The following is a 16,601-nucleotide window of genomic DNA, read 5'->3' on the forward strand; positions in this document are numbered from 1 at the left end:
ATGGAATCATGTAGTAACCAAAAAAAGTGTTAAACAAATCAAAATATATTTTAGATTCTTCAAAGTAGCCACCCTTTGCCTTGATGACAGCTTTGCACACTCTCAACCAGCTTCACCTGGAATGCTTTTTCTTGAAGGAGTTCCCACATATACTGAGCACATGTTGGTTACTTTTCCTTCACTCTGCGGTCCAACTCATCCCAAACAATCTCAATTAGGTTGAGTTCGGGTGATTGTGGTGGCCAGGTCATCTGATGCAGCACTCCATCACTCTCCTTGGTCAAATAGCCCTTATACAGCCTGGAGGTGTGTTTTGGGTCATTGTCCTGTTGAAAAACAAATGATAGTCCCACTAAGCACAAACCAGATGGGATGGCGTATCGCCGCAGAATGCTGTGGTAGCCATGCTGGTTAATTGTGCCTTGAATTCTAAATACATCACGACAGTGTCACCAGCAAAACACCTCCACACCATCACACCTTCTCCCCCATGCTTCACGGTGGGAACCACACATACGGAGACCATCCGTTCACCTACTCTGCGTCTCACAAAGACACGGCGGTTCGAACCAAAAATCTCAAATTTGGACTCATCAGACCAAAGGACAGATTTCTACTCGTCTAATGTCCATTGCTCGTGTTTCTTGGCCCAAGCAAATATTCTTCTTATTGGTGTGTCCTTTAGTAGTGGTTTATTTTGCAGCAATTCGACCATGAAGGCCTGATTCACGCAGTCTCCTGTACAGTTGATGTTGAGAACTCTGTGAAGCATTTATTTGTGCTGCAATTTCTGAGGCTGATAACTCTAATGAACTTATCCTCTGCAGCAGAGGTAACTCTAGGTTTTCCTTTCCTGTGGTGGTCCTCATGGGAGCCAGTTTCATTATAGCGCTTGATGGTTTTTGTGACTGCACTTGAAGAAACTTTCAAAGTTCTTGAAATATTCCATATTGACTGACCTTCATGTCTTAAAGTAATGATGGACTGTCATAATATGGACTTGGTCTTTTACCAAATATGGCTATCTTCTGTATACCACCTCTACCTTGTCACAGCACAACTGATTGTCTCAAACGCATTAAGAAGGAAATCAATTCCACAAATTAACTTTTTACAGAGCACAACTGTTAATTGAAATGCATTCCAGATGACTACTTCGTGAAGCTGGTTGAGAGAATGCCAAGTGTGTGCAAAGCTGTCATCAAGGCAAAGGGTGGCTACTTTGAAGAATCTAAAATCTATTTTGATTTGTTTAACACTTTTTTGGTTACTACATGATTCCATATGTGTTATTTCATAGTTTTGATGTCTTCACTAGTATTCTGAAATGTAGAAAATAATTTTTAAAAATAAAGAAAAACCCTTGAATGAGTAGGTGTGTCCAAACTTTTGACTGGTACTGTATATGTAATAAAAGTAATATAAGATAATTAAGAGAAGATAAAGGTGAGTATGAAGGTCCAGTTGTCAAAGGTTATTGTGGCGTGAATTTCTTTGTGAGATTAAAAACAACATGGACTGCACACCTGGGACCCTATCCACAATAAGTCCTGATCTAGGATCTGTCCATATAATCTTATTCATTATTATCTAAAATACTAAAGTGATCCTAAATCAGACTCTTCGTGGTTATCTGCCCTGACCTCTAATCATAGCCATGTCCTTCAAGGGAAGCATAGAGCCGTAACAAGCGCCTTGAGTTTTTCCTGGTCAGATCTCTAGTCAATAAAAACTCCCGCCCCCTATAATCATAACTGATGAGCCACCAATACCTTTTTTGTAATTATTCTCTGTTTCTTGCAATAAACAAACACTGTGATGATGTTTTTATAAAAGTCCACGTGCTAAAATAAGTTCTGCAAACTCTTTCTATGTGGGTTCCCATTGTGAAGCATCTTCAACATGTCTGTCATAACTGGGGCCAGGAGTTTTTCCTGACAGAAAAACTCTGGGCCCTAACTTATAATAGTGCTAAATCTTTGAGCAGTGGTGAGGGTGCTTGGGTAAAATCATGCCAGATGGAATGCTTGTCTGCCTTCTCCAGATGGTGTAGAAAATAAGAGAGAAAGACATGGAGAGGGAGAGAGATAGATGGAGAGATAGGGGGGAGAGAAAAAGACAGTAATCTGTCAGTGGACTCAGTTCAAATACCTCAAATTGACAACATGCTGCATTGGAATTATGTAAACAAAATATGCCTTGGAAGCATGACTACTAAAATGTGGTTACAGACAAAGAGAGAAAATAATGCATCGTCTAGCTTTTCTGTAATGAGTGGCATATTCAGTACAGCAATATCACAACTTCAGCAACAATTCCATATTTTAATCCTAAGAATAACACATCTGAAGTATGTTTAGGAATCGTCAAAATATCACCAAGCACTGCTTCCCCCATTCAGGGACGCAAACGAATCACCTTTCGGTGAAATTCGCCGTTTTGAATCCAAATAGGTGACCTAAATTATTCGTGTAGATCCGATGAGAGAAGAGACAACCAATTTGCTAGTTACAGCATCAACTGTAAAGCCAGTTCATTTACAGCAGATCGTCCCCTGGCCTGAATGGTATCGAAGAGGTAGGTGAGAAACCTGACCATGGAAACCGGGGTGAGAAGGTGATGAAGCATACCTCATGAGCAGTAACCGAAAAACAACTGGCATTTGGAAAGTTTGAGGTGAGGGAGAAAGTGTGGTGGAACAAGTATTGTTAGCATTGTTAAGTATCTTGCTAACGTTAGCTGGATCGAATTATCTGTTAGCAAGCCAGAGAAATGTTGAGCAACATTAGCCAATTTAACTGATCAAATAATTGATTTTATGGAGTGAAAATTAGCTGGCTAATAAAGTCAGACAACGTTACATCAGATGAGCTAAAGTTAGTAACCTAACCAATTCGCTATAGTATTAACTGGTAACGTTATACGGCTCCTTACCGTTCCTCAAATTATCTTCGCGTTAGTTGCTTACTGGACCCTGGCAATCTGCGTGAAATGTTAGCTAGATAACAAACTAACTACTATATGTGAACTAATGTTTTCCCTCTACAGTATGTGGTTAATTTTCAGAATGAGAGAATTAGGTGAAAATGAGGCGTTGCTTGTTAAACCGTTAAATGTAGCTGGAGCTGGGCCTGGCTTAAGCTGGATGCCACTATAGAGGTGGAAGGAACACCACACACACTCCCTCATTCTCACTTTTTCAATACAGATAAAAAGGGGTATGCCAGGTGTACTCTGCCTGAAAGAGATCAATTTAGCCAACAACGGGTATCATTCTCTGCTGGCACGTTGTAGAACAGATGTCCACAGGCAGAAGGTGTACAATGTAATCATGTGCAGTGTAGCCCACAGATATTGCTTTTGTTGTGTTGAACTTGACAGTAACACTTGTGTGTGAGTGAGGGGGGGTTTATTCAATGTTTTACTCAGTGAATGTTCTTTTTGCACACCTGTAGCCTTGTGCACTTGATCTATGTCTACTCTGATTCAGAGGGGTTGGGTTAAATACAGAAGACACATTTCAGTTGAATGCATTCAGTTGTACAACTGACTAGGTATCCCCCTTTCCCTACTATAGTGGCCACCATAATAGAGCAAAAATAGAATGCCTGTTTGTTTCATTCTATTTCTACTTAAGCTAGCTCCCGAGTGGCGCAGCGGTCTAAGGCACTGCATCTCACTACTAGAGACGTCGCTGGTTCAAATCCAGGCTTTATCACAACCCACCGTGTTTGGGAGTCCCATAGGGTGGCGCACAATTGGCCCAGTGTCGTCCAGGGTTTGGCCGGTGTAGGTCGCCATTGTAAATAAGAATTTGTTCTGAGCAGACTTGCCTAGTTAAATAAAAAATAATGTTTTTTTCCCAAGTGCGATATTTAGATGTGTGTGGTCACAAGCGTTCTATTATAAAGGCTGTCTTGGCTAATTGCAATATTAGTGTATAGTTTTTTTCTCAAGACTTGAGTGTCATTTGCAGTAAAGTCTATGCAACAAATAACATTGGATTGCTTTCTTTACATTTTTTAGCTGTGCGTTAGGTTCACATGAACCACTTTTTATTTTACACACAAAGACTGATCATGTAGATCATATTCTTTGTTGTTTAATTAGTTAAAACCTGCATTTCACCCTGAAGGGATTTTTTTGCATGTTTCAGTGCAAAACAAAAGTGTCACCTTTTTGGGCCCTCACCGGTTTGCATCCCTGCCCATTAACGGCCAGCACAATGGATACATGTGACTGGAACAAGGGGCCCAGTGTTTCCGAAAAGTGCGAGGAGTGATTGACATCGAGTTTTAAAATAAACATATGGGCCGTGGTATAAAGTAGTGCACTATATAGGGAATAGGGTGCCATTTGGGACGTAACCATGCACTCATTCACATCCAGACTGAGGAATGGATGACTTAATGTTTTGAAAAGGGAAAAAATAGAATGTGTCAGATCAGTCACTAGCTGCATGGATGCCCGTGTTGTTTGACAGAGACCCAATCATTTACATCAGTATTTCGACACTTTTTTGGCCCCCAGTATAATATTGTCCAGGTTGTGTTGCTACTGACAACAACGTTAATTTCCAAGTCTTGCATCTCAGGGTATGATGACAACGTTCATGCTAGATATGATAAAGAGTAAACCGAAGAGTTATGCGTGGTCAAGAGGATCCAACTCTCCGCTTCCTGGGGTCGCGTTTTTATTGTCAAAGACCTACTTTGCGGAGCTACTTTGGCTTATTTTAAAAACAAGCACACATAAAACTTGAAAAATACAAATAGAATCATCGAAGATAACACACAATAATGTGTGCGATTTATTTCCATTGTTGTCCTCTTGTGACATGGTGGTTGGTCAAGATCACTTGCGCTTTGGAGGGGCAGAGCCAGACCAGACGCAACGAATGATGTTGGATCTTCAAAAAACTGAAAAAACAAAAGGCACCGCACTGCTGTGCTGAGACTCATTGGTGTTCATTGCAAATATAGCGCCAGCCAGTGCATCGATTAGACGCACAATAACGGCATATTTGGGATCAGTTTCCACTCCTTTGGGATAACGTTTCCCATTTAATCTGGATCAAGAACGGGCTGCGTATGAGTTGAGAACTTTTCAGTTTTAAGAAAATCCCGGATGTCTGCCCTGCAAGCGTAACTTTATCTCGACAGTCCTGTGAAAGAGATGCTTAAAAGTGGGGAGTGTTGCTCGTTGTTCAAATTTCCCAAATTACCGGCGACCGTTTTACCACGAACATGACCGCGTAAATACTTAGCCTAACATTATTTGTTATTATTTTATAGTTTTTATTTTCTCATATCTCCACTGCACTTGATCGCAAACGATGCAGGTCCTACTGTTTGCTACGGTTCTTTACTATATCGTGAACTTCGTCGGGGCTGAGCCCAAACCAAAATGCCCAGAGCGGTGCGACGTGAGCACTTGCCCCAGCCCTAGCTGCGCGATGGGGTACGTTCCAGACCGATGCAACTGCTGCCTGGTTTGCGCCCAGGGAGAAAGCGACCCATGCGGGCGCAAAGATGACCTACCCTGCGGTGATGGACTCGAATGCAAGCACCCGGCCGGAAAGCGGCTAGCCAAGGGCTTTTGTCAGTGCAAATGGGGTCACAAAGTTTGCGGCAGTGACGGCATTACCTATGGGAACGTGTGTCAGCTGAAGGCGCAGAGTAGGAAGGCTCTGCAGCAGGGGCTGCCCGCCATCAACTCGGTCCAGAAGGGACCATGCGAAATCAACAATAACAAAGGTAAGTCATTTGTGTCTAAAAAGAAAACACCAACAACAATAACAGCTGTAACACATAGGCATACTGTAGCTCAACATTAATCAGTAACAGCAGAAATGTATAGGCTGCATACACAGTTGCACTTCATGCAATAGACATGGATGGATAATTTAATAGATGTTTATATATAGTGCACTACTTTTTTGGGGGCTCAATGCACTATATAGGGAATAGGGTGCCATTTGAGACATAAATATAGTCTAGGCTAGAGGAATATAATTAGCAACCCCTAAACCCCTCCTTTGTCAAAAGGGGAAGACAGCAGACTGTCTGGGTCATTAAAGTTAAACCCTACAACTTTGCCCCTAGACACTGACCTGAGGCCAGTTTTGTGGTTCTCCAAATTGTTTAGTTTAAGATTGGGGGAGCGAAACTGATCACCATAATTATTCTCAGCCAGACTCCCTATAGATTACAGTCTCACATGATAAAACTAATGACCAGCCACTGAGTGACTGAGTTCACTTGTCAGAATGTAATGTTTGTTTTCCTGTCTATTTTTTATTAGCCTTTCCTGTGTTCTTTTTTCCTCCTAATACCCAGCAAAAACAAAAGCGTTTAGTGTGAAAAAACAGAAAAAATAACAAAATTATTATTATTATCGTATGTGCATTGTAGTGGCCATTAGGTAAAATAAACATGACAGTAAATGGGGACAGTAGACAAAAAACATAGTTGGCACATCCTGATGTCCACTACAGAGGACATTTATTATTGTTATTTAGCTCTTATTGTTATTTAGCTCTTATATAATGTGAAAAAAATTACAGCTAGCACATTTGGTTCTTTAGAAGTGGTGGCAATGTACATTTTTGTTTTCCCATTGGTTCTGGGAACGAAGCCTGACTGGTAAAATGTTTTTTTTTTTTTAAACATGTTCTGAGCACGGAAGTGAAAAATGTATCTCGCTCTGGGCACGTTCATTTTAGGTTGCAGGCAGGTTCTGAGAACGTTTTACTATGGTTCCCTGAATGTTTTCCTGGGAGGTTTTATTAACATTCTGAGAACGACAATTATGTTATTTGAATGTAATTACATAACATTCGAAATATAAAGGTTATTTGGAGGTTTTTGAATAACTTCCTTAAAACGCTAGCTTAAGTTAACTGTTTTGAACTTCCAAGCACAGATAGGACACATGGAAATTCATTTGCATTAATCATGCAAACACATTTATTTTTTATTGTGGCATGGCATCAGTGAGATTCAAACACTTATATTCTGTTCTCTATCCATGGAATTAGTCTACTGCACCACCAGGATGGAGCTAGCATGCCATGGTTTATTTTAAACTTATACAAAGCTGTTCAAAGGAAACGTTAAGATCAGGTGTGGCCAGTTAGTGGGTGCGGCCAACACACCTGAACACACTTAACAAGATTAGAGGTTTGAGAGAATTTTGTTGACGCTGAGAATGGAATGTTTTTGTTTTTAAATAACATTCTTAGAACGTTTTTTGAATGTTACTAATGTTTTCTTGTGTTTTTTATGGAAAGTTTTCTTAAATGTTCTGAGAACACGACTTTAAATATAACATTAAGGAAACCTGCAGAAAACGCTATGCTGAAGTACTGATATTCCCACAGAAGAACGTTGTTTCTTAATGTTCTCTGAATGTTCTGAGAACATGACTTTAAATAGAACCATCAGGAAACCTATATGAAAGGTTATGCTGAAGCACTGACATCCCACAGAAGAACGTTGTTTCTTAATGTTCTCGGAACAATTTGAGAACGTTGCTTTAAATAGAACCATAAGGAAACCTGTAGGAAACGTTATGCTGAAGTATTGAAATTCACACAGAAGAACGTTGTTTCTTAACGTTCTCTGAACTATTTGAGAACATACCCAATGTCAAAGCAGTTTTGAAAACGTTCCTAGAACATTACCAGAAAATGTATATAATGTAACTATTTTTGAACTTTTATGAAGCGTTCCATTATAGTAATAAAAAACCAAGAAAATAACGTTATTTTGTCAAGTTAAGAGACCATTCCCAGAATGACCATTCCCAGAATGTTGGGGCAAGTTTGAATGCAATACAACGATAGGACAACAACGCTCTCACCAAGCCCTAAGAAACACATGGTTGTCAGAACGTTATGTGCTAGCTGGGACTGCTCAGTAACCTCACCAAACTATTCCTGAGATATTTACCTATAGAAAAAATCTGAATATCAAACTCACAAATATAATAATTACACAATTACACACACTTACCATAAAATTGCTGGGTCTCAGGAGGTTATAGGCATTTCCTGGCCAAAGGTGGCAGTTGCCTTGGTTTCCATTCAGAACTTTTTCATAATGCCCAAGAAGCCGGTGTTTGGAGGATATTTTGGCACGGATGTTGCAAACCGTATATGATATGATATACACTACCGTTCAAAAGTTTGGGCTCACTTAGAAATGTCCTTGTTTTTGAAAGAAACTCCGGGATGCTGGCCTTCTAGGCAGAGTTCCTTTGTCCAGTGTCTGTGTTCTTTTGCCCATCTTAATCTTTTATTTTTATTGGCCAGTCTGAGATATGGCTTTTTCTTTGCAACTCTGCCAAGAAGGCCAGCATTCCGGAGTTGCCTCTTCACTGTTGACATTGAGACTGGTGTTTTACGGGTACTATTAATTGAAGCTGCCAGTTGAGGACTTGTGAGGCATCTGTTTCTCAAACTAGACACTCTAATGTACTTGTTCTCTTGCTCAGTTGTGCACCGGGGCTTCCCACTCCTCTTTCTATTCTGGTTAGAGCCAGTTTGCGCTGTTCAATGAAGAGAGTAGTACACAGCGTTGTACAAGATCTTCAGTTTCTTGGCCATTTCTTGCATGGAATAGCCTTAATTTCTCAGAACAGGAATAGACTGACGAGTTTCAGAAGAAAGTTATTTGTTTCTAGCCATTTTGAGCCTGTAATCGAACGCACTAATGCTGATGCTCCAGATACTCAACTAGTCTAAAGAAGCCCAGTTTTATTGCTTCTTTAATCAGAACAAAAGTTGTCAGCTGCTGTGCTAACATAATTGCAAAAGGGTTTTCTAATGATCAATTAGCCTTTTAAAATTATCAACTTGGATTAGCTAACACAACATGCCATTGGAACGCAGAAGTGATGGTTGCCGATAATGGGCCTCTGTACGCCTATGTAAATATTCCATAAAAAATCTGCCATTTCCAGCTACAATAGTCATTTACAACATTAACAATGTCTACACTGTATTTCTGATGAATTTGATGTTATTTTAATGGACAAAAAATTAGCTTTTCTTTCAATAACAAGGACATTTCTACGGGACCCCAAACTTTTGAACGGTAGTGAATATGTGTATGATATTAGCATATGATGAGTACTGTTTACATTTTGTTTTTACTGCTCAGATCCCACGTACATTTCACTTGCCTCTCACGTCTCAGCCTATATGGCTATGTTTAAACAAGCAGGCCAATTCTGATCTTTTTCCACTAATGGATCTTTTGATCAACCATAATAATTTGGGCAACAGATCAGAATTACTCACTCTTACTTACTTCAGTCAAATACTATATCATCATATGAACCCATTCAACTTACAACATGTATTTCAACACAAGTCATCCTTGAGTTACTTCAGATAGGCCTACTACCACTTTAGACTAAACCTAAAATGATCTCGTCATTATCATTAGGATGGGCTGGCCTTCGGGCTAATGACATGTTTAGTATCTTCAAACTGTTCTTCGATCAAAAAACACATTTCCAGAGTCATCTCAAAGCTTTTTGGCCACCACTCAGGATAATAGTAGCCTGCAGTCCCAGATTTGTTTGTAATGTTTTGCTACTCTCGTATGGTTATTGGTGGCAAAACAGCACAAACAAATCTGGGAGCAGGCTAGAATAATAGCCGAGTTGGGTTTTTCCATGGTTACTGCCAAGATTGTGCCATCCACTGGTTTGGTTTTCTAATGCTTGGTTAGCCAACTGAAGAGGGCCAATTTGTAGCCTAGTGCTGAAATATGCTTTTCTGAGATTCCCCTTTACTTGCGTGTTTAATTCTACACTCCCATAGCCAACAATTTCCGATTGGTTAGGAGGATGACCATAGCCAAATATTTGATTAGCAAATGGATAGGATGTGCTGGGAAAAGTTCTAAAATGTAGAGCCAGATGTAGAGCCATGTAGAGTCTAAAATGTAGAGCCATGTAGAGTCTAAAATGTAGAGCCAGATGTAGAGCCATGTAGAGTCTAAAATGTAGAGCCATGTAGAGTCTAAAATGTAGAGCCAGATGTAGAGCCATGTAGAGTCTAAAATGTAGAGCCAGAAGTAGAGCCATGTAGAGTCTAAAATGTTGTTTGTTTGCTCTCTAAAATCAGCTGTGTAACCTGAATGTTTATACGAGCCAAGGCGATCTCACACACACATACGCACACATACATGCATGCACATACACGCACACACACATAGCCAAGGCAGTCTAGTCACAGGAAACCACGGTCAGCTGAGGAGAACGAACACCAGCCAGCGGAGCAGACCGCCATGTGCTGGAAATAACCGACCGTAATTAACATTAGTTTACTGCAGCACGCCACACACACAAACCCACACACTCACGCACAGGCCACTGAGGCGTTTTCATGGCCCTGAAGGAGCGCAGCCCGGTGAAACTACCCGGCTGTTTTTAGACCAAATTACTGAGGTTTCATGTAGGAAGGGGTGGAGTATAGGAAACAAATATTGCAGGGTATTGCAAAGGAAGTTCACCTAAGAACCTGTACTTGTCGGACAAAAAAAAAATGTGTTATTGCTATTTTGATGTTGTTGTTGCTGTTCTTGTGGCTATTTTTAAAGTCAAGTTTTTACTGACCACTTGATCAAACCTGAAAACACTCCTGGCCCCAGTTACTCTGTGACCACTTTTAAGCAGTGCATTTAATAAAAGCGTTATACAACAATATTAAGGCTCATACGTGCTTATAACAAGTTATACATCATTATATGTGGATGGTTTAAGTAAAGCATTTCCAATATATATTTATTTCTGCACGTAAGGTTGCAGGTAACATGTTAAGAAGCGATAGTACTATTGTTAGAGAGGTGATAGTGTAGAGGAGGGACTGTGTCATATTATTAACATGAGTCATTCTTCCTGCTAGTATAGGTACTTCACACCCCACCAGTCCCAGGTACAAGTTTAACTTCATAGCCGACGTGGTTGAGAAGATTGCGCCGGCTGTCGTCCACATTGAACTTTTCCTCAGGTACCGTGTGTTTGTGTAGGCAGACTCGGACACAATCTTATGTCGTACTACAGTGTGTGTTGTGTCTGTAAAGTATGTGTAATGATGGTTGAACCAAAAATAATCATTTTTTATCACATATAACTTACTGGTAGTAACTTCACAACAGTGTAGCTCTTATGTAATCTCTCATCATAAGCAATAAACTCAAAACACATCACAGGAAACTCTTGTCTTGTTGTTGTTCTATCTTGACCTCTTGACCCCCAGGCACCCTCTGTTCGGCCGGAATGTCCCTCTGTCCAGTGGGTCAGGCTTTGTGATGTCAGACACAGGTTTGATAGTGACCAACGCCCATGTAGTCTCCAGCACCAGGCCTGTATCGGGCCGTCAGCAGCTCAAGGTCCAGATGCACAATGGTGACGTCTACGAAGCGACCATCAAGGACATCGATAAGAAGTCAGACATCGCCACCATCAAAGTCAACCCACTGGTGAGAGGAGTGTCTCGGGATTGGGTCAATTTCGTTTCAATTCCAGTCAATTCAGGAAGTACACTGAAATTCCAAATCCAATTGGAATTGAAATGTTGTTTACTTTCTGACTCCCTATTGCGTAAGAGTCAGACAAAAGACATGCTGCTTTTTTGTCTTAGGCATGTTCTTATGCATAGGCCTATTGTCAAATCTCGACCTATTGTTCATTGTAATGAGACATACAACAACAATGTTTGTGGTTAGAGGAAGACTGACACTGTATTTTTTCAAATGAAACCGTCCAAATACTATGTTCTGGTTCACATAATAGCTGTATTGTATTCTACAACAAGAAGGTCTTACTGTTAAAAACAGGGGGAATGGGAACAAAGAAACAGCAAAGAAAAGAAAAAAGCAGGGGGAATTCCTGTACGTTAATGAGTTGAATAGCTATTTGATGGATGTCATGAATGTCTGAGGTCACAAATAGTTATGACTGATGTCATATCCTGTTTGTGATAGGATTAATCAGGCGTGGTGAAACACAGTTCAATTCCCCCTGGGTGTAGCTGAATGTTTTAGGCCCAGGTGCATAGTTTATGACACGGACCCTACCACTTTAGGGATAAGTAGGGGGATTTTAAGATGGGCCAGTCAACCATATTGCGTAAGTGTTCAATCAACGAAAGCCCCTAAAGTCTCCAAAACAATGGATCAGCCTACAGAGAGAAAGACAGGGAAACGCGTGAGCAGTGAGAAAGACCTCAAAGAATTCCTACACAGACGGTCCCTCTCTCTTTAACTCTATTTCTGAATCTCACATCACGATATGAGTCAGAAACATGTATTCTAGTGTCAAAATGTACTACAAAGTTTTAAAAGGATAATTAATATACAAATATTGAAAGCATTTAATGAGACAACTAAAAGATGTGCAACATAAAAATATTGTCTCAATTCCGTTGTGTAATTTATTGACAGTCCCTAACTAGCCCCAGAGATAGGCTATCTATTCAATGTCAAACCAACTTTGCCAAGGTTGCACACCAGCCAGCTGAAGCTAATTGGTGAAAGAAGTTAGCTAGCCTAGGTGACTTCAAGACACAAGTTATCTGGAAGGGTTAGTGACTGTAACTGTGTACTGAATGTACAAACGCTTGCCACATGCAAACACACACACAAGAGGCACCCAAATTAAACCCCCCACCCCCATCCCAACAGACAACTCGTTTGGCGTCAGTCATGGCCGCTGCTTTTCTTAATGGCCAGGCCGAAAAATGAGTCCAAATCAGGAAATTCAGCCTCCCTTTAATGCTTCTCTCCGGCCCTCTCTCCCTCTCCCCTCTCTCTCTATTCCCTTCCTCCCTCTCAGAAAAAGCTCCCGGTGCTGTTGCTAGGCCACTCGGCCGACCTTAGACCTGGTGAGTTTGTGGTTGCCATTGGCAGCCCCTTCGCTCTCCAGAACACGGTTACCACAGGGATCGTGAGCACTGCACAGAGAGACGGGAAGGAGCTGGGCATCAGAGACTCTGACATGGACTATATACAGACGGACGCCATCATCAACGTGAGACAATCAATTCAATACAATTTAGCTGAACTTTATTTAAAGGGCAATTATAGCAGACTTCACTTATAACCAACTCAAAAGGCTGTCCAGCTGTCTTGTTTTGACATTTTAGAAGAGGGCATGTATGATCATGGAGATCAAATGCACAGACAAATACATACACATCCCATTGATTGATTGAATAATTGATTGATTTATTGTTTTTGATATTTTCTCAGTATGGAAATTCAGGCGGACCTCTTGTTAACTTGGTAAGTGGTATGTCAGCCCCCAACACTTTTTCACAATCTTCACTGTGATAATATTGAGTAGAAGCAGTAGTGAGACAGCCATAGAGCTTTTTAAATACACTAGTATGAAAGTATCCCAAAGATGGCCATATTTTTGGTCACGTTACCAGGATGTTAATGTCCATTGTAGTGTTCTATTTAATTCAATGCAGCCAGCCCTGTTCTAAACCCCTAATAACCTGTCACCCTGTATTGTCTGCCATCAGGACGGGGAGGTGATCGGTATCAGTTGCGATCCAGTTCCTATTCGTAACACTCTGTTAAGTTGTTTGTCTGACTGCCACCAGGACGGGGAGGTGATTGGCATCAACACTCTGAAAGTGGCTGCTGGGATCTCCTTCGCCATCCCTTCTGATAGGATCACACGCTTCCTCGAGGAATCCATGGACAAGCAGAGCAAAGGTAGGCGCGCCCCTCCCCTCCCCTCTGATAGGACAGCACTCTTCCTCAACGAATCAATGGACAAGCAGAGCAAAGGTAACTATGTCTGAGATAGCCAGACAGCTATTAACTACTAGTATGATCACATTATAATTCAACAAAGGCAAATTATGTATTATTATGTATGTTAAAGGCAAATTATTGTTTTTTTCTTTTAAAGAAGTGAGATCATTGAAGAAACGTTTCATTGGAATAAAGATGCTCACCATCAACCCAGCGTAAGTCTTATACAAGCATGACACTCTGCAATACTACAGTTACCAATAATAGTGTGTTAAACAGACGTTTCTAATTCGTCTTGTGTAGGCTGGTTGAGGAGCTGAAGCAGCAGAACCCAGACTTCCCTGATGTCTCTAGTGGGATCTACGTCCATGAAGTGGTGCCTCACTCTCCTGCACAGAAGTAGGTGGCCTCAGTCAAAGCTACCATACACTGTGCAAATAGCATAGTTTCCCTGAGAAGGGTCAAGATGACTTTGTATGGAAATTTAGCATGGACTATTTCATTACATCTCTTGGTTTTCTTAAAGGAGTAATTTATCACTCTCTTTCATACTTTTAATATCTTTACCCACGTGTCTCTCTTTTGCACTATAGCCTTTCTCGTCTCAAAATAATGTGTTTTTACCCTCGTCCTCCTTTCTACACACAGAGGTGGTATCAGAGACGGCGACATCATCGCGAAGCTGAACGGCCGTCCTCTGCTGACCACAGCTGATCTACAAGGGGCGCTCACGGAGGAGACAGCCCTGCTGCTGGAGGTCAGGAGGGGCAACGACGACCTGCTCTTCAACATCCAGCCCGATGTCATTATGCAGTAACCCAGTAACCATGAAGACATTGACCAGGAGTACCGTGTTCGAGATATATTTCTATCGGGAACATTCTGTAAACGTTAGAACGTCACTCATGAACATGCTCCCAGCTGTTCAACATCGAGCCAGACGACGTCTTCATGCAGTAATCACAGCAACCGTGGTGTGGTACCCGGGAGACTGAAAAAGTATAATGACCAAGCCAAATAAAACAAAACAGAAACTATGGTTGAGAGCCCTATACACTGATAAAGCTGCCCCTATAGTCACTGACCTAAGGTCAGTTTGTATTTGTTTTGGGAGGGTAAAACTGATCCTAACTCGGTGCCTAAAGGGTGACTTTTAACTACTCAGAGCCCAGGGGAGAAGGATCAACAAACAAGTCAAGAAACAGAAAACTGTGTTTGTTGGAACCTTGATCTGGAAACGATAGAGACTGACTGACCCTTGCTTGGTAAATCCAGCCAGAAAACTCTGGAGTCTGGATGCATTTAGGACTGAATGTTGGAACGCCCAGCGAAATGAAACACTTGATTTTTATTATTGTTGTATTTGTGTTTTGTATCATCTGTCTTTGTCAAAGCACACCAGCTGTTTTTTGAGACTCACTTACTCCCAATGCAACCTATCATTGGTAAGACAAGTTTAGCATGTAGTTAATTCAAAGATGTGTACATTGTTACACTGCTTTTATAGCCTTTTGTTATCTGTTGACCAGAACTTATTTCTGTACATGCGAGTACAGTAGCTATGTGTCCAATGCTTTCCGTTTGAAACCATTCCGTAACCAACTGTGAATGTTGTTTTTTGGTCAGTGATACGTTGAAAGAAAGACCAGAATTTGGTCGGAAATGTTCAGTTAGAAGTTGAAAGAAAGACCACATTTTTATTCAACTGGTAAATGTAAGCAAATGTCTGTTTGAATCTCACTGTTACTGGATTCTTGATGTCTTCTACTATAACCGACCCATTGGGAACACTTTACATTAATGTCCTAAGGGTTTATAAAGGGTTTATAAAGGGTTTATAAAGGGTTTGTAAAGGTGTTATAAGCAGTTTTATAAACACTTTACAATATTGACCTGTGCTTATAGCATGAATAAATCAATTCCCTTTACAGTCAGTTACTTATATCTTAATCATCATGACTTAAGAACAGATTGAATGTTTACAAATCTGGATTCCTTACCAACAGGCTATGTCAATGGGAGTGATTGTCTTAGTTTTTGCTACTTTTATCATGTGTATAAAATAAAATAAATTGCTCTATAGGACGTTCTTGCATTGGATCCAGTGAGACGTGTCTGTGTACATGCATGTGTGGGTGTGATTCCTTTGACAACATTCTGCTGTACTTGGACATGGTTGATGAGGAAGCTAGGAATGTTTACTGCTTCAGGCTGTAAGGAGCTTAGCCTTGTTTAAGTACAATCAGGTTATTGTGGCTGCTATATATATATATATACAGACAGACAGAGAAGGGGGCATACTTTTCCATCCTCCACCCGCACAATCAGTCATGGGGTAAGGTGAAGATGTATTTATGTCAAGTTAAGGGTCCTAAAAATAGTCATACAGTTTTACTTGTCTTGTCACAGGTCATAAATGTATGTCTCATGTCCTAGGAGGATGTCTGTAAGGAAACTGGGAGAGTTTGATACACCATTCACTTCCATGGTAGACTTGACCCATATTCTGGTCCGCCAGAGAGTCTGAGTATTGTTGGCTAATCTCCTTAATGCAGCTACTGCTAAGTTAGCTCTATATACAAACTTGAAATGTTGCTATGACAGAAAGAAAATTCAAACATAGATTTAATTGCAACTCATATCTAAGTGGGTGCTTGTGCTGGCCCCTTTTTCCCCCATTTCTGATATGATGGATTGTTGGCTCCAAGGACCCTTTGATTTATTTCCCTAAGAGGATGAGTTGAGCATGTTGGAAGTCTTGCGACTAGCTTGGAAAGACAGTACCGTGCAGTATCGAAGAGTCCTCACTGTTGCTCGATC

At 40.8% G+C, this 16,601-nt stretch overlaps 1 protein-coding gene across 2 annotated transcripts; it reads left to right on the forward strand.

Annotated features, from left to right (window-relative positions):
• The first annotated feature begins 5,022 nt into the window (after positions 1-5,022).
• On the forward strand, positions 5,023-15,851 carry LOC120049284 (serine protease HTRA3-like). Of its 2 annotated transcripts, none has more exons than XM_038995534.1 (9): positions 5,023-5,756; positions 10,924-11,023; positions 11,273-11,495; positions 12,850-13,044; positions 13,266-13,298; positions 13,625-13,814; positions 13,942-13,996; positions 14,085-14,180; positions 14,430-15,851. In XM_038995534.1, the coding sequence occupies exons 1-9, from the start codon at positions 5,336-5,338 to the stop codon at positions 14,596-14,598; spliced, it is 1,482 nt and encodes a 493-aa protein (XP_038851462.1). In that variant the 5' UTR covers positions 5,023-5,335; the 3' UTR covers positions 14,599-15,851. The 2 variants fall into 2 exon arrangements, with proteins under 2 accessions (XP_038851462.1, XP_038851461.1); XM_038995533.1 differs by having other exon boundaries at positions 13,625-13,739; positions 13,939-13,996.
• The last annotated feature ends 750 nt before the right edge of the window (positions 15,852-16,601 follow it).

This window comes from Salvelinus namaycush, chromosome 6 (genome assembly GCF_016432855.1).
Source record: "Salvelinus namaycush isolate Seneca chromosome 6, SaNama_1.0, whole genome shotgun sequence".
NCBI classification, from domain to species: Eukaryota; Metazoa; Chordata; class Actinopteri; order Salmoniformes; family Salmonidae; genus Salvelinus; species Salvelinus namaycush.

Excerpts from the sequence above, each read along its gene's own strand:
- LOC120049284 (XM_038995534.1), top strand. The coding sequence starts at position 5,336 with ATGCAGGTCCTACTGTTTGCTACGGTTCTTTACTATATCGTGAACTTC. Across the intron at positions 13,299-13,624 it reads GCGGACCTCTTGTTAACTTG|GACGGGGAGGTGATTGGCAT; the intron begins GTAAGTGGTATG and ends GACTGCCACCAG. Across the intron at positions 13,997-14,084 it reads ATGCTCACCATCAACCCAGC|GCTGGTTGAGGAGCTGAAGC; the intron begins GTAAGTCTTATA and ends CGTCTTGTGTAG.